Source organism: Falco naumanni, chromosome 8 (assembly GCF_017639655.2).
Source record: "Falco naumanni isolate bFalNau1 chromosome 8, bFalNau1.pat, whole genome shotgun sequence".
Classification (NCBI taxonomy): domain Eukaryota; kingdom Metazoa; phylum Chordata; class Aves; order Falconiformes; family Falconidae; genus Falco; species Falco naumanni.
In genome coordinates, this window is record NC_054061.1 from 34,720,605 (window position 1) to 34,747,424 (window position 26,820).

The 26,820-nt window shown below is 42.6% G+C and overlaps 1 protein-coding gene across 5 annotated transcripts in view; it reads left to right on the forward strand.

The window, feature by feature from the left end:
• The window catches only part of SEMA5B (semaphorin 5B), a 281,842-nt gene that overhangs the window by 245,095 nt on the left and 9,927 nt on the right, over window positions 1-26,820 (forward strand). For 4 of the 5 annotated variants that reach the window (XM_040604204.1, XM_040604201.1, XM_040604202.1 and 1 more), the window contains 8 exons: window positions 1,691-1,834; window positions 3,312-3,459; window positions 4,783-5,008; window positions 5,670-5,888; window positions 7,766-7,936; window positions 8,843-8,992; window positions 9,896-9,940; window positions 13,126-13,331. In XM_040604204.1, coding sequence (XP_040460138.1) covers window positions 1,691-1,834; window positions 3,312-3,459; window positions 4,783-5,008; window positions 5,670-5,888; window positions 7,766-7,936; window positions 8,843-8,992; window positions 9,896-9,940; window positions 13,126-13,331 — 1,309 coding nt within the window. Of the gene's footprint in view, window positions 1-1,690; window positions 1,835-3,311; window positions 3,460-4,782; window positions 5,009-5,669; window positions 5,889-6,390; window positions 7,937-8,842; window positions 8,993-9,895; window positions 9,941-13,125; window positions 13,332-26,820 lie in introns of those variants that run through there. The other variant, XM_040604205.1, reaches the window with a different exon arrangement.

A 26,820-nucleotide genomic window follows, 5' to 3' on the forward strand; every position in this document is an offset into this window, starting at 1 on the left:
TGCAATAACAGCAACCTCCTCTCCTGTTTGATTGTTTTCTTTTGGTTTTGTGATTTTACATATACTTCTTCCTTCGGGTTAAGGAGTGGGGAGGTAGTAGGTGGCTTAAAACATGGCAGAATAAGATGGAATAGTAGGATTTTTATATAAGTGAGTTTCTTGGTCTTTGACCTTGTTTGGGGTGGGAGAGAGGAAAAGAAGGAGGGCGAGGGATGAGAGAACAAGAGAAGGCAGGGAGAAACGACTAACAGGGTTCTGAAATAAAGCTGCCAAGAACAGGCAAGAGTTGATAACAAATACAAAAAGTGTGAAGGGCAGTGTGGGTTTTACCTTTCATGCTTTGCCCTGATTGGTGCTGTGCCAGAAAATACTTCTTGCCAGCAACATTATTAGTTCAGTAAATGCTTTGAAAATTAACATCTGTTTTCAAGCTTAGCTCTCAAGAACCAGAGAGCACCTGAGTTGTTTTTTGACTAGACGTTTTAGAAAGCTTTTTCTTTTTTAGAAAAAAAAAACCCAAAACAAATGAGATTTTTTTTGGCTTAAGGTAGTGAAGTGTCAAGATTAGGCAGTTCTGTAAGATAGAGCATTGCTACTGGCTCCATATGAAATGAGACCTGCATCACAGAAGAGATGAGATACAGTTCCTCCTCTCCTGCTCCAAGGTTCAGTAGTACTGCCAAATCAGAGGAAGGTGAGCTTTAATAAATGCAAGATTTTAAAGATGAAAATGCTAGCTTCTGTGTAAGCACACGGTTGAGTCCCTGCATGGCAGCAGCGTCACAGGAGCCGGCTGCCTGCACGTGCTCAGCCTGTCGCAGGAGCAAGGCACAGAACATTTGCTGACACCTCTGTCGCTGAGGTGTGAACTAAGGGGGCTTTACATCACATTTGCTTCAGGCTAAGCTACCACTGCTCAGCAGAGATGTGATCACTCATTAAACCATGAGACTCGATCCTGCTTCTGAGCTCTCAATTGCCTCTGATTTCGACGGATTTAAGGTCACACTACAGTGGCATTTGCAGGCGGCCATGAAAGCTAGAAGCAATTATTCTTACTTTTAATGAAATTTGAGCTTTACACTTAATACAATTCAATGCTGAAAGCTTTAGGAAAACATCAAATATTATGAGGGTTGTGATAAACCCGTGGGAGCTGGCAGTAGTATTGCTGTTAGAGATTTAAAGCATCAGTACCTACTGAATTAGCTGAGGGTAGAGTTTTTTACATCCTTTGGCACAACAGGCATTCGTGAGCCTCAAAACCTGCACTCTGTGCATAGGAGTCCAGGAGATATTTTTGGGATCAACCATGGCTCAGAAAAAAGGGGTTATGAGACCGGGGGAGATGATGGGGGAATAGTCAGTGAGAGTTACAGCAACCACACTATTGCCCAGCAAATTCTAAGAGTCATTTTCAAAATCATCAGCATTGGCTTCATTCCCTTCCTTTCCAATTCTTAAAGACTTTAATGGGAGGAAAGTTAGGCCAATGCTAAGCACTTTTTGAAGCTCCCTTTTCTAAATCTCCACCAATAGAAAGTTTGTTTGAAACAAATAATCTCTTCTCCAATGTGTTCCATGATTCCCCCATCAGTACCTTATGTGTTTTGTTATTAAGCATGGCACGATGTGGGCAGACCATAAGGTCACCCCCATCCTCTGTTGTCTCTCTCACCTTCTTTGTTAGAAATGGCGCTTGGACACCCTGGTCTTCCTGGGCCCCGTGCAGCACCTCCTGTGGGATAGGCTTTCAGGTCCGCCAGCGATCCTGCAGCAATCCTGCTCCACGGTATGGGGGCAGGGTCTGCGTCGGACAGAGCAGGGAAGAAAGGTAAGAGTTGCCTACAATGCCACGTGTTCACCTCTGTGGTTATAACGTTGGCAGTTGGAAATGGTGGTTCTTATGTGAATGCAAATTAAGGCTGTTTGGCTGAATGAGCAAGGTGGAAGGAATTCCAGAGCCTGGGAGGGATGAGGTTGCTCACACGTGTGGCCACTCTCTTTCCATGAGCCTGTGAACATCAGAGACTTCGGAGCTGCCTTCACTCTCAGGCAGGACCTTTCAGGCCTTCACAAGTATTCCTGCTCCCCAAACAGAGGGCTGGCTTCCTCAAGGAAAAGAGAAGCTGTGCCTGCTGTTAGCAGTGTGGAGTTTGTAGATACAGTTACATTGTTCTGATCCATCTCTGAGGACACAGTTGTGTATGTGCAGCTTTCATTGCTAATTGCATCATTCTCTACTAATTGTGCTGATGCACCAAAAGAAGTTCAAGACAAAATATAGCTTAACTCACAGATTCAAGGTTGAGTTTTTGCAGGGCATGGCATCAGAAAAACATTTTTTTTTTCCCCTCTAAACTGAGCAAATTTCATGCAAAATAACTAAAAGACAGTACTTTTTGAACCTACAGAGCTATCTGCACTATTATGCTTCTTCAAGCCCGGCCCCTCATCAAACATATGCTTCAAGGCATCCCCATTTGGTTTCCAGATTTGACATTTCATTAAAGGCCACCTTTGCTTGGAAGTAGGCTGTTGCTTGTCCCTTGAGTGGTCACTTAAGACAGATCTCTCTGCTTTTCTCAGAATACAAAGGGCAATTCATTTAACTTTTTTGATTAGGGACATTTTAATGTTTGGTTTGATTTGTGGCCATTCACAATGGTCCTTTTTGGGTTTTAAAGACTGCATCCGAGTCAATTGCAGTCCTGTGTGATTCAGTTTGAGAACAATATTGATTAAAAAGCTGAACAAAATTAAAGTTACCTTGAACATGACATAGCATTAATTTAGGGCCTGCTTTTAGATGCGTATAGCATCTAGTTCAGCTCCAGTTGCAAACACTGGCTTCTTAGGGTCCAAGCAGCAACAAGGGCCAGACCATGCGAAAAGAAGATTGTCAATGTGAAGCTGCTGTTAGTGACAGATCACTGTTGAGTCGTCGTCCCACTGAGAATGTTTACTATCCACTCCCCCTCTTTCTGTCTCATGGGCTTCAGCTTATGAGCTCTTTTGTGAATTCAGTACCTAAAAGTTTTGAGATTAGAGCACTTTCAAAAACACAGTCTTGACCATTTACTCCAACTGTCTCAGCCAGGTTATTCACTCTCCGTTCTGTACAAAGGGTACAGTTCTCTGCTGGGAGCAGTAATATTGCTAATCTAACTGCTGTGTCAGCCTTCTGCTGACCTGTGCATGCATGAATTGCACCCACGTGCACCGTGCGTGCAGTCTTCTGTCCATCACCATTTTGTCCCTCAGATGTGCTGACATGGATGTTTTTTGAGCAATGCACTTTCTTCTTTCAGATTCTGTAATGAGAACAGTCCATGTCCGTTACCGATTTTTTGGTCTTCATGGGGTCCTTGGAATAAATGTAGCGTGAATTGTGGTGGAGGGATTCATTCAAGGCAGAGGTCCTGTGAAAATGGAAATACATGTCCAGGCTGTGCTGTGGTATGTATTGTTTATTGACATTGCATAAGGGGCAGCGATTCACATCTAGCATCTAGGAACTTGGTATTTAACTCCTCTCTCCATCTTGGTTTTATTTGTCAAGCTAGAAGAAAATGCTATCCTCAGCTTTTGCTGGAGAGGATGCTGAAAGGAACTGGGAAGCAGAGAGATGGCTGATTCCCTAAGGCAGGGTTCGGGTGGGAGTGTGCGTGTGTACAGGCAGGGACAGACTGCTGTACGGAGGACTTCCTTAGGCCACTGTAGGCTTGGATATCAGGTCCTTTCTGTGAAAGCACTATGGTTTGGTGTTGGTTTTTTTTCTGTCCCACTCCCAAGGATGATCCTATTGAGTCAAAGAGGTCCTACACGTGTCAAAAATGAGTCTCACTGTCATACTTGAGTAAACAACAGGTCAAACACCTAGTTAACCCATCAGTGAGGCAACGGCTACCCATTTTCCCTCTTTATTTTCCCTTTCCTCTTCTGGCAGCTGTTTCATGCAGCTGTTTTAATTAGTTTTGTGGAGAGTTTTCTTTCATTGTAAGCAGATTTGATCTGGAACCTCCCATCTGTTCACAAGCTGTTTGGCATTTGCTCTAGAATCATGAAGTCCTGAAGCATTTACATTTCTTTGCCCCTGCTAGAGAACGCAATGTTGGTCGCTGGAATTCCTCCCACTGGTGGTGAGAACTGTAAAGACCCCAAATCACCCCATCCCTACTCAGCCAGAATTTTGTCTGTACTCAATGGATGCTCTACACTGAAGATGGCAAATGGTTTACAGCCCTCACTAGAGAGTTCAAAAAGCCAACCAACCAAAAGTTGCTGTAAAAAGAGATAATCTAAACCCATCTTAAAAATAAAACAATAAACTTTTTGAGGAATAAACCTTACTGACATTTTGTCCTCATGGGGCTCCTCTAGGCTGACCTGAGAGCAGCATCTCAGGGTCACAGCAAAAAACTTTTATGCTGTTATTGTTATCTGTTGCCTGAATTATTATTCTGTCTATAATGTACCAAGCTTTCAAATCCCAATAGGACTTTGAGTCAGCGAAGAAACACAAACCTGAGTGAGACATAAAAATAACAAACATAGTTCACCCTTGAGATCCACCTGATGCTACGCACCACCACTGCCTCGAGTCACCACATTTTGTGTTGTATCCGGCACTGACTTGTGTCTGTGAGGTCAGATAAGGTGGATGGAGATTGCTTTAGACCCATAGGGTACCCCCTTGTTTTCTGGAGTGTAAATAAATCTCTTTCAGTTAGGCTGCTGCTGCTTAATGAGTAAGGAGAGAGCGGTTTTCCTTCTTGGCAGGAATATAAGACCTGCAACCCAGAGAGCTGCCCAGAGGTGCGCAGGAACACACCCTGGACCCCTTGGATGCCTGTCAACATCACCCAGAACGGTGCCCGCCAGGAGCAGCGCTTCCGCTACACGTGTCGTGCCCAGCTGTCTGATCCCCATGAGCTGCAGTTTGGGAGGAAGAAAACGGAGAGTCGATTCTGCCCCAACGATGGCTCAGCAGTGTGTGATACTGACTGTACGTCTTGCCAGCTCTGGGGGAGCTATAGGCTGAGTCTAGATTTGGTGGTGGAAGGGAAATCCTCTCAGAATAACAAGAGCCTGATTGTGTCCGCATAAGTCTCGGCATATACAACTAGTGTCACTGCAGAATGGCAGGGATGGAGAGAGCCCTGTGACTTAGAGATCAATAGGGTTGTGAGCTCTCTGCTTATGGCAGTGTATAGATCTGGTCTCGCTACTGTCAGGCTGTCTCAAAGAGAACAGGCAAGGAATAAGGGTGTAGAGAAGAAAAGAAGAACCATTTTACAGGACAGGACGTGCTACAGGAGCTCCTCTCTCTGGGAGTCCCCTTGTGCACTGCCTCTGGGGTTATTCCCTTCAGTACTGCCGTGATGTCAGGCATGTACTGAGGACGCAGCCTTGACTGCCACAATTGGCTGCCCAGTAAGATCATTTATCAAGGTTATCAGTAGACTCAGTTTGTGTGTGTACAGATTTCTTTTTGCATCTAGCTTAGCTGTAACCCTGTGGAACAGAACTCTTGCTAGGGGCTTTCAGTAGAAACTCTTCCCCAGGGCACATAAACCCTGATTTTATTCATGGGCTGAAGCCCTTTTAAAAATCCCAACAACGGATTAATTTGTGATCTCATGGTGTCTTGTCTGTTTTCCTTGAAGCTCTTGTTGATGACCTCCTCAAGACTGGTAAGACCTCTGCACGAATTATCAATGGGGGCTGGTCCTTTTGGGGGGCCTGGTCTTCCTGTTCCAGGGACTGTGAGTTGGGCTTTAGGATCAGGAAGAGAACATGCACAAACCCTGAACCTAAAAACGGTGGCTTGCCCTGCGTGGGGTCAGCGATGGAGTACCAAGACTGCAATCCACATCCGTGCCCAGGTAACCATGATCATCTTCCTGCATGGAATTCGGAGGTGTTTTTCCCCATCTTAATGGTAGAGCCACAAAACAAAACAAAACAAACAACAAAAAAACCCCACAAACAAAACAAAACCAACCCCCAAAAAATCATTGGTATTATCAAGTTGCTTTTTTTTTATTAATTTGGGGATTTTTCTGTAATTTTTTTGAAAGGTACTGTAATGTGTTCTTTAGTGCTATGACTTAAGTTTCACCTCCGCTCAGAGGGTAACACAGCCACGTCCTCTAGAGGAAATAATATCGTGGGTTGTCTAGCAACTGTTTGCTTCAAGGTTTGATGCTCCATCCAGTGGAGGGCATCACGGTGCTTCTGCTCCTTGATGAGGAGACAGACTTTATAAATGTGGCTTAAGACTGTATAGAGATGCTTGATGTGGCGGTTCTTCTTGTGAACACTTGTTTCTTCCCCCTCTCCTGCTTACGTATTGTTCTTGCGATGGGCATCTACTCTTGACATCAGTTACCATTTCCTGCACAGCCAGCAGGGAGTATTCTTGCCTGGTTTCCTGGTTTTCGAGTTTGTCCTCATGTTTATGTTGCACTCCTGGTCCAGAATAGTAATAATAGACCATTGACTACTGTATTCTCTCTTACTTACCCATCTCTTTGCTCTGTAATAACTATCTGAACTAAATTTAAATGATCTTACACAAATAACCTTGCCTCTTGCAGTTCTAGCAATTATCTACCTCTGGCAATATAGTTTGTGGCCTACACTTGAAAATGCTATGTTATAATGGTAGTATTATGATTCTAAAATTCAATACAAAGATAAAATTCCAATGCAGATATGATCAGAATGTGCAGCAAAAGTGTAGCAGGAGTGTCAAATATTGCACTCTATGGCCTATAAAAAGAAAATAACTCGAACACTATAAAGACAGCTATTAGTACTATTTTGGAAGCTCTCAGTGGCTTTTCACTAATGTCTGTGCCCTTCTTCTGTGCTGTTTTCTCCCTTTGGACACTATGATGTTTTACAATCTGTTCTGAGTGCATGATTACTATTTCTCTGTGTCTCCCTCCTCCCCTGCCTCACTCAATGTGTATACACAAATCCTGGGTTTATCTTGCACTAAATCATCAGGTTATTATCTTCTGAATTAATGGCATGTGGACCTGCAATCAGGCAGTCTAGAAGCCTGACAAGGGGTTGGGGGGCTGGGGAATCAGGGACCTTAATTCCCTCTCTAGTTTTGTTATTAACCTGTTATGGGGCTGAGCTCAGATCATAGAATCATAGAATGGTTTGGGTTGGAAGGGACCTTTAAAGGTTGTCTCACCCAACCCCCCACAAAAGAAGCAGGGATAATAAATAAAGCCTCTGAGTTTCCTGTTTCCTGAAGGTTGGAACTTAAGGACTCGGGGCCCCCACAGAAAGAGGCCACACAAGCTCTGCTTAGGTTGTACAGCACTTTTTCCCCCCGAGTAAATCTGCTGTTGCTGCAGGTGAAGCATCAGGAGGCAATATAATAATAAAAACAATGCTCTTTTATAAAAAGTGTGGAATAGAATAAAAAATAGAATAGAATAGAACAGAAGAGATCAGATTTCAGTGACTACCCTGAAAAATAGTTTCTACTTCGGCACTTTATGCTGCAGAGTCTTTTTGTACATAGACTTCATTCTGCATCCATGGAGTGCAGCACATTCATACCCTCTCTTGATATGAAGTTCTTGTTGTCAGGCCCAAATGTCCTGGGGTGCAAGAAACTGCTAGCTAGTCTGGGCAGGGTGGATCTGGAAGGTGAGATACTGGGGGTCTCCAGTTTTATCACAGTGAGAGGAGTAACCAAAGGCATCTACCTCTCTTCTTGCTTTTCAATGTCCTTCAGTGAAAGGCTCGTGGTCTTGCTGGACTCCTTGGTCTCACTGCTCAGCAACCTGTGGAGGAGGACACTATCAGCGCACGCGGACTTGCACCAATCCAGCTCCGTCTAGCGGAGAGGATATCTGCATCGGTCTGCACACCGAGGAAGCCCTTTGCAACACCCACCCATGTGAAGGTAGCCACTTCTCATCCCTGCTCCAGTTGGCTTGAGTGGTGGTGGGAGCAAGGCACATCTGCAAAATGTGTAAAAAATAAATCAGGAACACCACCAGTTAGAAGCTTTTCTGTCCATTCAGTAAATGTCTGTTGAGCCAGGGAAGAAGGGGATGTCCCAGTGTTCAACTGCAGTGCATCACCTTTCTCTCTACCTGTTCACTAGGCCATGCTCTGGCATTGTGGTCCTGGACAGGCAAAATCTTGTTAATGGCTGATCCAGTTAAAGTAATTGAAAAAGCAGGAGCTCTGTGTTTCAATGTGGAAGCTTACAAGATAAAAACCAGGAGTCACAAAGCATCAATCTGTACAGCTGTTGAAGGGACAATCTGTCCTTTTTCTTGCACAGACAGGCAGATGAGCATGTGCTACAACACAGAGGACAGGGTTTACATCTGTGCTGGTTTTGAACACCTCTGTGTATTTCTGATCTAGTGCAGGCTGATTCCTTCCCTTAGGAACCTCAGCAAAACTGTTGTAACTTGTGCTGGCTGCTTGAGCTATCCCTGGGAGACCATCTCAAAACTTGGAGGTCCTGGTGCAGCACTGCCCCATCCAGCTCCTTGTATGTCTTTAACCAGAGAGCAGATACAGGAGCTTTTAAGACAGCTCTGTTCTGCACAGTGCTCCACCAAGGGTTGGTTCAGTCCCTGCTAAGAAAACTACAACCTGACAAGTAGGGTGTGAAATTTGCACTGTTATTTGTATTAGGAAAATTAAATCCACTAAAGGACCTGGGTTAGATGTTTGAGAGAGGCCCAGGCCAGAATCCAGACATTCTTCAGTATGGGAGAATTTTGGTATCTACAAGGGATCCTTTTCCTTCTTGGTGACGTTGTCTGTGTGTTTTCCTGATCTTGGATTTCAGGTGGCTGGTCAGAGTGGTCAGAGTGGAGCTTGTGTAATGAAGAAGGTATCCAGTACCGCAGTCGTTACTGTGAGATACACAACCCAGACCCTTCTCAGTGCATTGGAAACAGCACACAGTACCAAGATTGCCTGTATAATGAAATTCCCGGTATGTACAGTGTCATTGGGGAGGGAGAGGGTGGGTCGGGCCGATCAGGAGAGCAGCTTGTGCCCAGACTGTCAAGCCAGGCTGAGATTTTCTCTACTATAGATTGTATTTGGGTGCTTCTAGAAAAACAAGCAAACAAACAAACATTTGTGCCCCTTGTGGCAGGCACAGCCTAATGACATTCCTTTAAGGTAGTTTAGAATTTCTTTAAAATACAATTACTCAGAACTGTAGTAAATAATTAGTATTGCTTCACCTGAAATGAAGCTTTTACCTTGGATAGTTCATCTCAGGCTGGGTTATAAAGATTATCTATGTTCTGAGTATGGATACAGGTAACAGAAGACCCTTGAGTTCAGATATCAAAAGAAGCATCCCAAAAGAGCAAAGAAATAAGGTGAAGCAGATGAAGACAATTTGCATGTGAAGTGGGGAGATTAATCTAGGGCCTAACAGAGTGACACTGTTGATGGGCAGATGATCATCAACATCTTCCACCCTGTGTTTTGTGGAAACTGAATCTCTCAGGCAAATATCTGATATAGGTCTAGACTGAATAACCCCTTTCCACGTTTTCCTTTCTGGATTACAGTGCTCTGACTTAAAACTCCGAGATCTCTAGGCAATGGTGTTCTTATTTTTCATGGTTTTCTCAGCTATCTTTTTGCCCCTAAACTGAAGAAGCTACAGAGCGATCAGGTAACAGTACTGGAATTGTCAGGTCTTCAGAGAGGTTTTGTTGCATGTGTTTCACACTCTGAGTTTATCATTCAATTTAGAGAGGCTCTCAGCTTGCTGCAAGACATGTGAGCACCTTCTCGTGTCTGGAGCACAGGGGGGTTAATTACTTGAAGAAGTGATGGCAAAATGACAACTTTCTCCAATCATCTTCTCTTTGTTTAGTGATCCTGCCAGCCTCCAGCATTGATGAGAGCACGAACTGTGGAGGTAGGGTACCACTAACTATATATCTTATTTTTATCTTAACCTGGCTTCTTTTCTCCCTGTGCAGTATCAACCAAACCATTAATCTATACAGCTCATATCCCACTGATAGCCTTAATTCCACTGGAGTCTTGCTGTCTGAGTCAGACTGGAGGAATGTATCACATGTCCACTTGTCAGTTCCAAGATTTTTATTTATTTGGGGGTCTGGGTTAGCCATTGAGGGTCATTAATTACCAGGGAGCACACTGCTTGTCTCTGTCTACTCACAGGGTAAATGGTTCAGGAGAAATGAAGGGATATTCCTCATCCCACCATTGTAAGCCTCCAGCTGTTTGAAGGCAGGTGTTTTTTGAATAACCTATAAAGATTTCACTAAACAGGGACTCTTAGATAGATTCTTTGCTGATATAGGATGAGATTAGAGTTTATACTTGTCCTCCAAGCACTTGCTTTCATTCAAGTCCTCACCTCTCACAGAAGTTGTGCCTCCTTCCTGCATGTAACTTGAAATGATCCAGTCATTAGTGTAACTTTTCCACTGCCTCAGGAGCCACTATGATAAAAATGCAGAGAAAGAAAATGGCAGGTTCTTTTGACATTTTAAAATGCTAGTTTCACACTAACAACCATGTCAATTCCTGCTAGCATCACATCCCTACTTTCCTGAAATCTAGATGATTCACAGGCTGCCAAAATCTCTTCTCTCATGGCAAAAAAAGGGTCACCTGTGGCATGGAAATGTGGCCTCTCGGTTTGTGAGTGTGGAGCAATCAATGGAATTAAGATTTCAGCACCTGCAATGTGACACTTGGCTTTCTGTATCGCTCCTCCCTCAGAGGGTGCAACGTGTCTGCCACAGTTCCTGGACTTCTTGCTACATGTTGTACTCTACTGTTATGCACTGAATCCACATTTCCTTCTTTTACTGCCACCATTGTATTTGCTGTTGCAATCTACATTTTACCATAGCTAATATTATTTATTTATTACCTAATGTCTGCAATATTTGGCAAAGGAGCCAATAAATAGAAATTCTGTTGATACATCTCAGAAAATCTATATTTTCAGAGAGATGAACCAGAAAGCTTTCCCTCTGGGCACACAAATTCTAGGGGGGGAAAAAAAAAAAAAAAAAAAAAAAAAGAGAGAGAGAGAGAAATGTTTTTTCTTCCCTAAGATATGGCTAAAAGTAATCTGAAAAATCAGATGGGTCTTTCAAAGGTGGGAGTGAAATATAAGAGTGCTTTATGTTTTAGAAAGGATTTCCAACTGTGGTGAGTTGCAAATGTAGCAGTGAAATGAAACATTCACTGCAATGTAAGCAAACTGGGCAGGAGGAGAATGTGGCAGTGTGTCATGTAGCTTTACTGAGCACAGTTGCATATTCTGTGTTTTAGCTCTCATGAGTGATGTAAAGCAGAGGTTTTTAGAAAGGAAATGTCTTTTTGGAAAACTCTTGTAACATTTAGTAGGAAATTATTATCTTTCTGCTGGCTTGTTGGACCATCATCCAAAACACAATAGAAAGTGGTAATCTTGCAATAGAATTTTATAGTGTGGTTTAAAAAATAAATGTAGCTCATCAGTCTAATAAATTCTGTATGTTCCTTACTGTAATTATGATTGAAGTGCATTACTTTGCCGTAGAACTCTATTGGTTTTGTTCTTTTTAAACTCAGGGGGATATTTTTAAACTAAAGATTAGAGAAGAGCCGTAGACTAATGGGCAGAATTCTCTATTTGAAAAGCATATCAGTTAAAATGTAAGATGGCACCAAAAAAATGCACACCGTGATCAGACTAAGAATGAACCTCATTTTAAGCCACTGTCTGAGTAGTCCCTACATTTCTGTGCACACGGTCAAGTCAACACAGCAGTCTGTCCAAATGAATTGGCTCTTTAAGTATTATGGGAATTTTGCTGCTGCAGTTGCCACCGAGCCGATGTGGCTGACCCCTGGCACAGCTGCCCTGGGGGCCAGCAGTCAGGGTCCCCCCTCCAGGCGCTAGGGCCCCTGTCATCCCTGTTTGAAAGACGACAGTGCAAAGGCAGAGGAAGGGCAATAGCATTTGGAGTCATCATTGCTGATTCCTTTCCCGTAGATTCTCCCCTGCACATAGCAAAAGACAACAAGGCGATAAAGTTTTGCCACCCAAGATTGCCTCCGGTTGCTTCATTAACTTGGTGGCTGTAAAGGTCGCTACTGTTTGTTCTGTTGTCAGCGGAGATCTGTTGGTGGTTGGTTTTACCGTGGGGTTTGAGACTCTTTGAGGTGAGGGAGGAATGAGGAGTACTGTTTGATTTTGTCTTACCCCCCACCAGCTGGAGCTGGGAGTTAGGTACCTCCCAGCACGTGGGATACTACAACCCCTTCCAGAGGTCAGCGCTGTGCTTGGAGGGTGCTGCTGCAGTCCCATGTGGGGAGATCTCTGTAGGAGGTTTTTCTAGTACAAGAGCTCTTCTGTTTGAAATATTTGCACTGTAGCTACCCCGCTGGCACCTGCCTGCAGCTGGCTTCCTATCTTTGCAGTTTGTGGAGAAAACAAACAGGTGTTTTTCAAGCAGTTCCCCCCTTTCCTTTGTCCACTTTATCTTTTCCATTCCCCTGAGGACCCCTATTTCACTGTTACCAGTACAAATACACCTCGGTGGCAGTGCAGACATGGCTGTGAATAAGCAAAAATGCTGAGCATACTTGGATTACACGGGAGAGGAATGTGTATGCCCCCCACCCTATGCACAGTCCCATAGGTGTCTTGGGCGGCTGACAAAAAGGGCTTTCCTTCCCCTTCAGAGAAACACTGAGCATTTTTATCCCCTTATTTCCATGACATGCACATGCTTTGGAATCCATTAATGTGCATTGTTTGTACGGCTCATTTCTTTAGCTGTCAGCTTAACATAATGTTTAGTTTCAGTATCAATAGAGGGGAGAGAGAAGAGACGGGGAGGGAGCTTTGAGAAAACAATGCATGAACCTGTTAAACTGCACAAGGCAGAGCTGGAGTGGGGAGACTGATTTGCAGGGAGATTATGTCAGTTTATGTTAGAACGTAAGACTGGCTTCAACAGCGTATTAATGTTGAGCCCATGATGTCGTAGCTCTGATTTGCACCTGTGGTCTTGTCAGGGGAGGGAAAAGGCTGTTCTTTAAAAATAGCATCTCTTGTCATTTCTCTTGCAGGTTTTAGTCTCATCCATCTGATTGCCACTGGGGTCTCCTGTTTCTTTGGCTCTAGCCTCTTAACGTTTGTGATTTACGTGTACTGCCAGCGCTGTCAGAGGCAGTCCCAGGAGTCGACTGTTATCCACCCAACCACTCCCAACCACCTCCATTACAAGGGCAACACAACTCCCAAGAATGAGAAGTACACCCCTATGGAGTTCAAGGTAGGGTACTTGATAAGAAATACCACAAACAGCTTGATACTACCTGAACAAATTCTGTATTTATATCATGGTTGGAACTGTGTCGGTTTGCATTTCTGTGCCCAGCTGTCGGCATTACATGTGGGGTTGAAGGGGCATTTAGCTGTACTGTCACAAAGGGGTAAAAAGTCCCATTACCGCAATGGGATTTTGTTCTGTTTCACAGTTCTGATGAATGCCAGTCTGGCACGTATATACCAAGATACTCCAGCCCATTCTGACTATTGTATGTATACAAATAGACCTCCTAAGACATCAGTAAGAGCTCAATTCAGTGCATTGTTAGTGCATGGTATGAGGAAACGGAGGGGAGGAAGAATAAAAATGGCAACTTTATTAGACAAATAGCTGGAAAAGTGTGTATTTGTAGGATGAGATTCTGGAAATGCTTTGGGAACTGCCAGACTGGAGAGAATGAGAAAGCAGGGAGGGTTCTGCCCCCTCTGTCAGTACTGGACAGAACTTACTCCAGGCAGCCATGCAGAATTCAATGATAGCAGCAGAAATGGGAGCTGAAGCCTTCAGAGGAGATGAGCGTTGAAGTGGCATAGTCTGTTGGTATGTCTGCTTGCTAAAGAGAATGCCACCCATCACCTGAGCAGATAGGACTAAGGGTGCAGGACACCATATGCTGAGACAGTTGTGCATCGTTGTATTTGAGCATCAGTCCCCAGGTGAAGTGTGGGATCAGAGAAGTGAGCAGTGGGATGGGTGGAGGGGCTTCACATCACACAGGAGGAACAGCCTACCTAAGGTTACTTGAAGAGTGTGGAGCATTATTTGGGACATGAAATGCAAAATGCAAGGAAACTGCAGCTGCTTGTTCCTTCGTATAGCTACGTGCTGTTGACATTTTGATTGTCTGTTTCTGCTGATCGGTCCTGGCTTATAGCTGAGACCCAACAGATCAATGGTGGGACCATTGCCACAGTCTAAACTCCCTGGGTGTTGGAGACTGTTTCAGTGTAGGGATTTTATAATGCTGGGCACAAGGTAACTCCTGATACGTGGCTATGATTTGCAATGTGAATATGCATCAGAACTAAGAGCTTGCATTGAATAAATTGAAAAGAGTCAATGTTATTTTGGTGTTTAAAGTTTGAGCTAGAAAATAAGACCAGTTTGGAAGTAAGCATGTGCTGAATTCCTTCTGTTGGGCATTGCAGCCCCTCAGAGGATCCTGCTGCCTACAAATGCAGTCTCAAAACCACATTTCCTAGCAGCATAAGCTACAGTTGCATGTAGTTTAATAAGGGTGCAGCAACATAATGCTAGTCAGCATGGGTTTGTGGAAAGTAAATCATGTCAAGCAAATTGGATTCCTTTTTAAAATTAAATAAATATTGATCTAGATAGGAGGGAAGCAGCAGACATATTGGGATTTTCAGAAGCTTTTAACAAAGTTTCACAGGATGTATTATTCTACACACTGTGCATATATGGGTTAGGTAATAAATTATTAAGACAGGTAAAGAACTGGGACCTGATCCTGGAAGCTTCAGACTATGAGAGTAGTCATTTCAGTTATGTGAGTAGTTGTGGCAAAGTCAATAGGAAAACCCAGATGAGAAAGGCTTGCAGGAATAAAGAGATGAGCAAGAATATCCCCTTGTTTCTTACATAGCAAACAATGAAGAAAAGAGACCAATTTATTTTTGTGGTCAAAAGCAGGCAGTTACAGGGTTGGCTTTGTGTTAACGTTTTCTTTGTGATTTATATCGTGCTATCACATGTTATCAGATGAGGCTAAAATAGGCAGAATGGTTAAAATTTAGAAGGATGAAGTTGTTCATAGAACAATCTTGATCAATTGAGTAAATGGGTTATGAAATGCAATATGTCTATGCCGAGTGGTGCACTGGAGTAGAAGTAATAACAAAGCTAAGCAAAGTTTAAAATAGCAGCAATTAGTTAATGCAGTATCAGGAGGGAGCTGACCTCTTCGATAGACCCATCTCTGAATACTTTATCTAGTGTGTAGTAACAGTGAGCAGCTGTTAGAGTCCTCTTTCAAGGGACATAAAGAGCTTAGGCATTAGATCAAGTTTTGAAAAGTCTAGTTTATTTAAAGGAAGGCATTAGCTAACTGGGACTGTATGAGGCTGGGGGAAGAAGGGACTTGGACACAAGGAGATAGACCAGATGGGGCTTATTTATAGAATGTTAGGAAGTGAAAGAGTTCAAAGGCATAAATCCGCAGTCATTGGACAGACCAAAACTAAATGTTTGGGAGCAAGGGGCTACTGGCCAAGAAGAACTTGAAGTCATACACTTTCAGAGCGGTAAATGAGGCAAAGAGATTTACAGAAAGGGTAAATTCTGTTTATCAAGTGGAGACCCTTCCCTCTATTCCTGCTGAATATTTCGTTATCTTCATCTTTCATCTTCTCTATTGGCCCTCTTAAACCCTTGACTGAAAATGTCTCATTTAATACTACACACTTGCCTCTCTTCAGTGTTCCCTTGAAGCATATAGCGTTAGTGCAATAAGAGGAAGGCTCTGTGTGCTCTGTGCTGTGTAATTACTTACAGAACTTGTTATTAGCCAGCTTTATATTTAGGAATAACTGGCAGATTTTTCTAAGGGTCAAGAGGGAGTTGGGGAGTTTTTCATGCCTTCAAGGAGCGTGTGTGGTTTTATTGTGATGCTACACAATTAACATTCAAATGATGGAGGAGCTAAAATTCACCTTCTGGAAAATGAGGGTTGGACTGAGCTTGGATATGGGCCCATCTGAATTTAAAATGTGTATGTATGAAAGAAAGTGAAAACATCTGAAATTCCAGATTCTAAAAGCAAGTAAGTTTCTGTTCAGCAGATACCAAGAAAACTGCCCCCAACATTTGTTAGGTAATGAAAGCAAAAGAATCGTTGTAGATTTGTGTGTGTGTGTGTATTTGAAAGAGTTAATAAATCCATGATTAAGGAAAGGCATGGTGTGTAGACTACTCTTCAGTAACAGAAAATGATAATGCACAGTGACATGATGGTAGCAGAAGGCTGACCATATGCACTAGTCTATTATTTTCCATTCTTTGATAATAATAAGCCTTCTGCAATCATCTTTAGTTTGTTTTCATCTTGAAGTATCTCTGCTCTTCAACCAGCAGGTGAACACAGTAGAAAGTTTGGCAGTATTACATTCAAATGTACAGCACTGAATGCAAACTCATAAATCAAGGTGAATTTTATATAAAGGCAGATTTTAATGAAGGAAGTGCTGGCTGATTTGAGCCTTGTTGGACATTTCAGCACAGCAATGCAGTAATGCAGATCAGATGTAAATATCATACGTAATGGTGACCTATTGATCACTTAGCTGATGCTAACTTGCCTAGGCAGTGTTTTGCAGAAGAGTGTTTTATTTTTGCTGGCTTCTTTTCCCTTCCTGTTTTGCTTTCTCAAGAATGCTATGAGATTTATTATTAGCTATTTTAGCCATGATGTCTTAAAAGATTTCATGCATATGCATTTAGCAGCAGCACGTTGATTTTGATTTGTTATTCACAGATTGTAGGGAAGAGACCTTTTGGGTCACCTAATAAGCAGTTCATGTTTCATTAATTGGTTAAAGTTCATACAGTACTCTGACAATATTGAAGATTGTGCAGAACAAGAGCATAATGAAATAAAAATTATCTGCTCTTCACATTTTGGCATGATGGGTTACAGAACCACCTACAACCTTCCCAGTACTGCCATGTCGTTCAGTTAATAACTGGCTATCAAAGCAGAGAGGAAATCCTCTTTTTTTAACATCTTGCTTCAGCTACTCAGGGACTTACTCATGTGAGTTACTTATTAGAGCCAGGCTGATGGAAAACCAGATGATCCTGCAGTGGAAGCAGGAGAATGTGTGGTCAAGGTTGAACCCTTATGAATTAGGAGCTGTTGGAACAGCCACACATCGAGAAAGGGTTTGGACCGAACTTCTTCCTATTGCTAAATCCTTTGCCAATAAAAAGAGCCAACATTTTATTCTACATGGGATTTGGACAGACAAAGGCATCTGCACATTGGTCCAAATCCAAAATCCAATCGCCTTTGGATCAGGCCAGATGGGATTAGTGAGAAATGTAAGTTTTCAGGATGGTTATGATGATGATTCTGCAGATTTTCTTCTCGATTGTGCTGGACAGACCTCCCTCTGTCCTTCCTTCCTTAAACACAGCTTTAGTCATGAGTCATGCAGTCAAACTCTTTCCGTGCTGATGCCTCAAATAAGGTGAGGAAGCACCTGAGGAGCATTGCATCTGCTCTGAGCATCACCACTGCTCTCAATGAAGCTCAGGGCCAAACACTGAACTTGTGCTCAATCAAAACAGTCATTTATGTCAATGAACAAATTTATTGTGGGGCAAGATGAGGTGAGAAATGAGAGAGACTGCAGGATACGGCAATGAAAGTGGGAAACTAAATATTAGATATATCACCTGATACCTGAATTTCCTAGGAGAACATCAGAGTAATGCACATTAAATTCAGTGAGACTGTTGAGTTCTGCACTTGCCCAAAATTATACAGCAAATATAAATGCAGCTACCAGAAAATGGGGGAATATTCTGTAGATCACTTGGGACTCTGTATAAATTAGAAACCACAATGAATATTTTTTAATAAAGTGGGAATGCTGCTGTTGAGAATCAAATAACAGTGCAGAGCAGACAACCCCTGTGAAGGACTCGGGACACTGTGATCCACACTTCATTACTAATCCCAAATAATTCATGGCAATAAAATACCAATGTGGAGGGTTATGAAACAGAAACCAATTCTGTCTTTGGAAGAAGAATCCTTCTGAATAAAACAGGCTAGGAGTTTCGTGTGGCTTTCAACACTGCAAAAAGAAATAAAGCTCAGCATATAGGAAAGTGGATCCCTGTATGGATTTGAAATGTTTCTGTCTTGGTGATGGTCATTTTCATTGACAATGAAAATCACACCTTTTTTATAGCGGGGAGAAAGCCAGCTGTTCAAGTTAAATTAGCTTTAACTACTGTCAGGTACCCTAGAGGAATCTTTGTCTAAGTCAGCCTTGGTCTCTGAGGATGTTTGTTTCTGTCTTGCCATGGAAAACTTAAGGCTTCGGTGTCCTATTGCTTAATTTGATATGTTGCTACTTCAACTAAAATTGGCTAACCCATTTATTTGTAGTGGTCACAGCGCATACACTGATAGCACTGTGATATAAGTTTTTTTCTTTTCCTGGTGACCCCTTCACTGTGCATCATTCAAGCCCCAGGAAGGGGCAGTAAATTTCAGACATAATCCAGCAGCTGATGATACCCAACATCATCAATAAATTATCAACAGCCTCCCTTAAGTATTTGCTTTAACTGCATGGTGGTTTAGAGAGATACTTAGCTGATGTAATCAGCTGGGAAAAAATTTATATATATTATATTTATTTATATATATATGTATATATAGAATCAGATTGAAACATAAATTTTGTTCCCATTGAATTTCATGTTTAACAAAGGCTATTTGCCCTGAACAAAGTGGCATTTAAGAACATTAGGTGCTTGAATGGTAGAGTACATATATTTAGTACTTGCCATGAGTATAGTATTATTTGAAAAAGAATAGTAGGGGCAGGGGGTTGTATTGGGAAAGGAGCATTGTGCCCTTTCTTGTATGATCCTGCAGTTGCAAATATCACTTCAGGGGACTCTCAATTTACATAACGCCTGCTAGGAAGGGAAAGCAAGAGAGCTTACTGATGGGGAAAAAAGGATTAAGTGGTGTGTCTCAGTCAAAATCTATTAGTGTCTTTTCTCCCCTCTATATCATTGGGTCAAGCCAAATTGAGCAATCAAGCATGCCTGGAGGTGTGGCTGTCCTAGAATAATTGTGCCAGTAGAGTGATGTGCATCTCATGGAGGTGTCCTCACCCCATGCCAGCAGTGGCTCAGTGGGTTGCTGTGTGCAAGTCACAGATATCTCCCTCTCATAGATACATTATTTAAGAGTAGGGGAAACTGCCAATTTGGATCTGAATGTTTACTTGCTCCTGCTTCCTCTGGGATGCTAAACAGCTGCTCTCAATGGTCTTCCAATGGGAATTGGTGCCCGCTCCATCTGGTTATCATACAAACCCTTCGTGACTTCACAGGGCTGTTGCTGCTAACTGCGAGGTGGGAATCCACATCATTCCTCCTCCCCCTGCATTTTGAGAGAGTCCAGCTTTTGGGAAGACTTTTTATTTTCCTCTTTAAGCCGTATTGAGAAGTGATGCTGGGGGTAGATGCTTGATATTTATCCTGTCATGTTTTTCTCTATTGACTCAGACTTCTCTCCTCCTCCTTGTACAACCAGGTGTATCTCCTCTACACCCAGTTCAGGGATATGGTCCATGCTCTGCCTTCTAACAAGCTAGGCTAGTCATCATGGATGCTCATGCTAGCATTTCTTTGGGATTGTGTTACAGCAGCTGTGGTAACTTGTGGATGCAGGCAAGACAGGTTTGTAGGCAGACAAGTTTTGGTTTGTTTTTAATTAGATAAATTAGTATATCTGGGAAAAGCTGGCAGGTTTTTGAACACGTGAGCTATTATTTCAGACCTGAAGACAGACAGATGTGTCCAAGAAATTATCTGATTTTTCCAGCTACATCGATCAATCTAATGATCAGTATTACCTTTTTCTTGAAAATTTTGCCTTTCCTAATTTCTCTGAGGTTGACATGTATCTGTCTCCACCCACCCACCTATGCTGGAAGAAGGAGAATTCAATTAAGAACAACTTCAGGAATGGGAATAACAAAATTGCGCTGCACTGAGTGCTGTGTATTTACGTGACTTCCCTCTACTGGTCAGAAGAGGAATATTTCAAGTGTGCCCTGCCTTCAATTGCTGCAAGTTAATAGTTCTCCCTTGGTCCAGGTGCTTGCAAGTGGTTCTTCCCTCTTTGTCTCCTCAAAGCTCTGGCTGGCGGTGGTATGTGCATTAGCTGAACTGGGAAATCTTCAGTGCCGCCAAGATGGTCAGGAGAAATTAATTATGTGTTTGCAGCAGAGTTTAAAGGGAGACATGAAAGAGGCAGGAAGCTAAAGTAAAGGGAGCGGATAATATTAGACAAACAATAAATACCAGAAAACTTATAAGCTTTGTGGTACACTTGGAGGGGAGCTGCCTTGCATTCTTCTGGAACAGCTCCACTAGTAAATAATGGATTTTTAAGTAGAATTATAAAGAAATGGAGCTGCATCCATACAAATTAAAGACAGCTGTGTCGGTATTCAGAACTAGGTGTCAATGTCCAGAACATGTTTGGCAGCTCTGAGAGAGGACAGCCAAAATACCTTAGATGTATTTTCCTGAACCATGACCGCCCTGTCCTAAAGAGCAGTTGAGAGCTCAGGGCTGCTCAGGATGTGCTGGCTGCTGCCACGGCACGGGCTGCAGCAACGCTACACCACCTTTCCCTGGTGCATCATTTGTATATGCACAATAGGTTTGGCATAGGGTAAGCAGGAGTAGCTCTGCCTGCGTTCCCCTATAGCTGGGGGAATCCTCATTAAATCAGCTCTAATATTGTCCTGACATTTGGCGCAAAGCATGTGAATAAAGGAAAGAACTGAAAATCCATGAATGAGGGAATCTAGATGGACTGTATCCCAGAGTCTGTGAGACGCAGCTAATGAACAACTCCAATTACCTTTATAAATATCATGGATCTTGGGCAAACCCCCAGTGCCATGAAATGCAAAGGTAATACAAAAGCGTTTGTAAGAAAGCAGCCCAATTTCCTCCTAGCTAATTGAGTCACTGTTAAGCTAACAAAGTCCAATGCACTAAAATCACACAAGTAGCTCCAGTAAGTCTGTCTGGGAAACGCCAGTTGGATTTGGGCATAAGACAAAATATCTGTAAGCAAACAAGCCCACAATCGATAGAGTATGCCCGGACCTTCCCCATTCAACAAAGCATATCAATGGGGTGTTAAATCCCACTTGGTCTTTAAAATTTGGCAAAGTCAAGGCCATACTAGAGTGAAACCAAGAGAAACAAATGGGATTGACTTGACTGTACTTTCAGTTACAGCGGTGGAAGCTCGTTGAAACAAATCTGTGTCAGTGTTAATGTGCAGGCAAATCCGAGTTAATATCTGAGAGGCAACATATCACATACGTGGATGAAATGAAAGGTGGCTGGGCTAAACTGACAGCTGAGCAGTAAGAAATCCAACATGATCACTTTTTGCGAGAGTTTTAGCATTAGAGAATGAAGAAAAAGCATGAGATGGCTGCATCAGGGCAGATTCTCAGCTGGTTAAAAAAAGCAACTTCACTGGTCCATACACCTAAAGCGAAGAGGATGGCATTGGTGTATTAAATAATACTGTGAATTATAAATAGAAATTGGCTTGGACAGGAATGCTGCTGTAGAGATTGAAACCTGGCTAATGGACTGTGAACATCGGGCAATTGTTAATGGGAACATATGGGACTATGGGGGGGAGTTGTTTGGGGCACCGCAAGCAGTAATGCAAGGTTTGGCTTTATTTAATATCTTCATTAATGAGCTTGGAGAGGGTGCAGCCAGCGTGTTAATTAAACTAGCAGAAGATATTAAATTGGGAGGTGTATCAAAAAAAACAGCCACTGGTATAGAAATAATGGAAAATGACCTGAGGAGGTTATAAATGTAGAGAGAAAATAACAAGGTGAGATGCAACATGGGGAGAAAACAAAGCAATCTTGAGGAAAATAATCAAAAAGCGGCTATTTAGAGGGTGGGGGATATTTGGAAAGCAATAGGACTGTAAGAGACTGAATGGAGTTAGCAGATGGCAAATGAGGCCCAGTTTTTACTTTTATCTCTATTTTTACTACCTTTATTCTTTTTTTTTTCTTTTTTTAATGCCACTGCAGTTACACCTTTGCAATTCTCAGTCTAAATGTAGCACTGTGGGCTGGCACCAGACTGCATGACTTGTGTTGGTAATTCACCAGAACGAGCAGCTCTGAGACCTGTCCGAAAACTTGGGGCTGCTGGCTCCGACCCGCCTGCCCCGCACAGACCTACGGCCAGTCGCTCTGGTTAGTCATTAGTTACCACCGGCTGAAGCCCAGCATAGCCCAGTCGCTCTAGATGACCATCTGCACCCCATGTGAACTATTAAACTTAGTTTTAGAAGGCAGTGATCATACCTCTGGTGAGTTAGCCTGAGTACTAGAGCATGCACAAGGGCAGGTGCTGTAGCTCAAGTGATGAATCTCTGTAGTAACACTATTGTATACGTGAGGGACCCAGGAAGGGCATACGCCAAGGCATAGTAGTGCAGCAAGGAGACAGTTTGCACCTTCCCACGCAGCTGAGATCATGTCTGCTATATCCTGTGCACCAGCTATATTGGGAAGCAGCTTGGGGCAGCCCTGAATTCCTCTATTTTTGTCTGGACACCACGTCATGGGTGTTGCCACCACCAAATTGCTGGCAAGCGAGGCACAAATAGCAAGCTTTAGGCTAGACACCTGCACTTGCCAGTGGGAAGACTTCCACCAATTCCTCGGCCTTCTCTTTACAGCTGAGGCAAATACTTAACCCCAGACATAGCTCTAAGCAGGGTCTCGCTTCGGTTTGTCTTACTGTTTTGTCATCTTACTTATGTGCACCTTACATCATTTTGTTTTTCATCTTACTCATGTGCTTAAAGTCAGAGATGTGCCAATGCATCTGTCTGACAATGGTCCTTTATGTTGCCAACTCTGAAGGGTTTTATAAGTTTAAAATGGCAGTAATATAACCTCAGTCCCTCCTAAGTATAAGGGTAAAATAGCAATTTTCAAATAGCTACAGAAAACTTTAGCTCTTCATTTTCTTATAATTTAATGTTAGTTCCATTGTCAACCTGAGCACATCTACAGATGCTGCCATCATTTGGGGGTTGTTTAATTTATTTACCAGGAACAGTGAACAAAGAATTTCCAGTCTAAAAATATGGTAAGCTTCCATCCAAAAAGAACATGCAATCATAAGTTTAGTGTCCCAGTGGGATTTTTTTGTATCTCTTATATATAAAATAGGTTCCTCATCTGTACATCTACACTTCACTGTAAATCCTGCAAAGAGCCTTATTGAATTCATCTGAAAAAACTCAATACATAAACCCTGGCCGCTGCTACCTTTGACTTGGGTGTAGGCAGAGCTCAAGGAATTTTACAAAAGCATCAAGTGAGGCAGGTTTTTTTAGTGTAAGATACTAAGCAAATGTTTAAGATCAAAAAGAAGTATCATTGAAGCCTTAAAAACCACTCTTAGCTTGCAGTAAATACATAGGTCTCATAAGGTCTTTCTGGCAACTTTTTGTCCTGCCAGGGTCATTTCTGATGTATAGCTTGAAAGGCACAGCAGTGTCGTGGCATCCAGTTGATCAGAAGAAAGGGAGCATGTGGGTGGGCCAGACGTCATTTATTTTCTTGGTGTCAATTATTGCCAAAAGAGGTTATTTTAGTTGTATGTTGGGGTTTTTTAGATGTAATTATTATGCTAATTATTTCCAAATTTACTGGTTAATTATAATACTAAGATCTTCGCCTTGGTACTTCCAGAGATGTACAAGCTGTGGGAAATGTTTCGTAGCATTAATATATTTCCACATCCCTAAGTCATTTAACAAGAAGGCATGGCTAGCTCCATAAAAGAGCTGCTCTGCATCAAAAACCCCATTTTTCTCAATTTGATTTCACTGCAAGACACAAATGACTTAAGAGGAGCACAAAAGAACTTAAATGTTGGATCTTGGCTTCATTACATCATTGCACAATTCCCTTATCCCTCCGTTTTCCTGGGGAATGAGGGGAAGTAATGGCTATCCCACTGTTGATACAGGAAGTCTGTTGGATGCCATCCCAAGGAAAATTGGAAAGGCTACCTCAATTCTTGTAGGGCTGATTGTGTGGCTGAACTCAGTGGGAATGTTTCCTTGATTTCTGCAGAGGCAGGGTGCAGGATGCACATGGGCATCATTTGGGTATTGCTAAGACGAATGGGTTGACTACAAAGTTGCCGTCTGCTACCTAGACCCTGATTTTTGACCTTTTCCTGTGTCCACAGTGGATGATCAGGGTTAGCAGTGGTTGGAGTTGTTACCTTTGGTTCCTTAGTGCCTGTGACCACTTTGTGATGAAGGAAAGAGGAAGTTTTTCTTTGTAGTACACTGGGACATTTAACATTACAAACAAACTTGCAAGTCAGAAACTTTCAACTATGCAGTCCTGGCACAGGCAACACGTCTCTGATGAGTCATGCCCCTTGGAAAGGTGCACGCTGCACTTATTCAGAGGTTCAAGTGGTGACAGCTTAACCATAAATGCTAGACAGTGGTTTGAAGCTGCCCAGGAAGGTCACCCAAATTTTTCTTTCTCCTTTCTACCTTTTTAAAGTGGAAAGCGTCATGGGTGGGAGGTGAAAGAACTGCAATTATACCTGTTGACAGAGAAATAGTGGAGAAGCTGTGAGGTTGGTGGAAACTGTGCTTGCTCACTGACTTCACGGGGACTGTGGTGCTGTGTAGCTGGTGAAGATTACCCTACAAAACTCTGGGAAACTTGCTGACTCTTCCCACACACCAGCCCCAAAATAGAAAATAAGATCTGGACCTCAAAGAGAATGCTGAGCTCCAGAAAGCTGAGTGCTTTCTGCCTGAGAAGATTAAGGAAATCTTGCCATTGCATGTCACCCTGCGGGAACTACTTTGCGTGCCTTATTTTAGTATCAGCTGTATGTGTATCAGGTGCTTTTAGAAGCATTCTTTTCACTATAGCTTCTGAAAAACTATATGGAATTCCTTTTAGTTGTGGGTGGGGAGACGTTCATCTTTTTAAATCAAGTTTTGAAATCTTTGTGAACTATTTATTGAAAAATTGAAACAATTGATTTGTTTGTGTGTAAGAAGTGTTTATACAGCTTACACATGAGCTGTAGGATGGGAGTAGTACTGGAAGTCCCATACTGTTATGCACGAAGATGTTTTGATACATTGAGAGAATGTAAGCAAGTAAGTCAGTGGATTGTGACTTAATGATCTGGAGCAGAGGCAGAATTTGGGGGAGTAGTGGTAAGGCATTGCTGGAGAAAAAAGTAACAAATGGAAAACCTGAATGATGACTTAGGCTAAAAACAACAGTGCAAAAAGCTGAACAAAATTATAAATGTATGCATATGGCACAATACAGTCCTTTTTAACACATCCAACACTTGGCTTCACCTTGGGAGAAACAGCCTGCGAGTGCGTTTAAGTGTTTTGCCTCTGCTGTGAATACCAGGGGCAAAGCAGCACACAAGGGGACATCTCTAAACCTTCCCTGCAGACTCCTCCTGTTCAATTAGTGACTAATACAATAGCAAGAGTAATAACAAGTAGTTTATGTCTTTCTGTAAATATTGAAATACTGAGGATTCTGTTGTTCTTGGCATAGACATGCAATCCACCAGCAACAAGACTGGACCTTTTGATTAGTTGACAGATCACATATAACGGAGAAAGCTGCTGCTGTTCTACCTTCTCTTAAAACCACATCCACCTTAGTCCATCTGAAAACATCCCTGCTTGACAAGAGTTCCTGAGTGAGAGAAATTTTTTTGTATGTTAGTCATATGCCAACACAACATAATGAAGGGTCTTTTGAAGAAAGCAGTTGAAGTTGTGTCTGCTTTTGAGTGATCCACTTGGTTGGGTTAGTGCATGCTGGTGGCTTACCTTCTGCTAACAGGTTCTTGAATTGAGGTTGGTGGTGAACAGACCAGAAGAAACAAGTTATATCAAGTATAGCATGGCTCGTACTGTGAGGGAGGAAGCAGGTAAAAGTATTCTATTGATGCATATTGAATTTCTAGTTATTAGTTGAATGGAGCGCTTTTCCTAAGCACGCCCCACAGGTTTTCATATTAGCTCAGAGTCTGGGCTCACTTTTGATGGGGAATATTATGCTTGCCCAACTACCAGAAGCTTCTTTCTTCTCGAGGCAGGATAGGACCAAAATGAGGGCCTGAAATATGTTTCCCTCAATGTTTAAAATGCATCATGTGTGTGACAGAGATTTTGCAAGTGGTGTTTCAGCAATAAGCATTGATCAGGCTTTTGGTTCTTTCTGATCCTGCTTACTGAGCAACCACTCCTAAGAGGCTGTAGCTGCCGGCAAGGGGAGGCATTGGTGTTTGATATGGGAGGGAGCAGACAGCGAGAAGGGGAAAATACAGGTTGAGTGTCAGGAAAAGTGTCATCAGTAAGGTCTGGTGGGTGCTTGGATGACTGACACATCTCCCTGCACAGTGCAGGATGGTAGCACAGAAGGGCTCAGGCAGCAAAGGCAAGTTTTTCTTCCTTCTCTGAAACCTCTAGTGAGGATAGCCTGAGCTCTAGTGCTCACTGCGCTGCTTTAGTCAGCTTAGCTACTGCAGCTAAGTCCCTGCAAAAGCACCAAGGATCGTCTCTTTAAGAGGA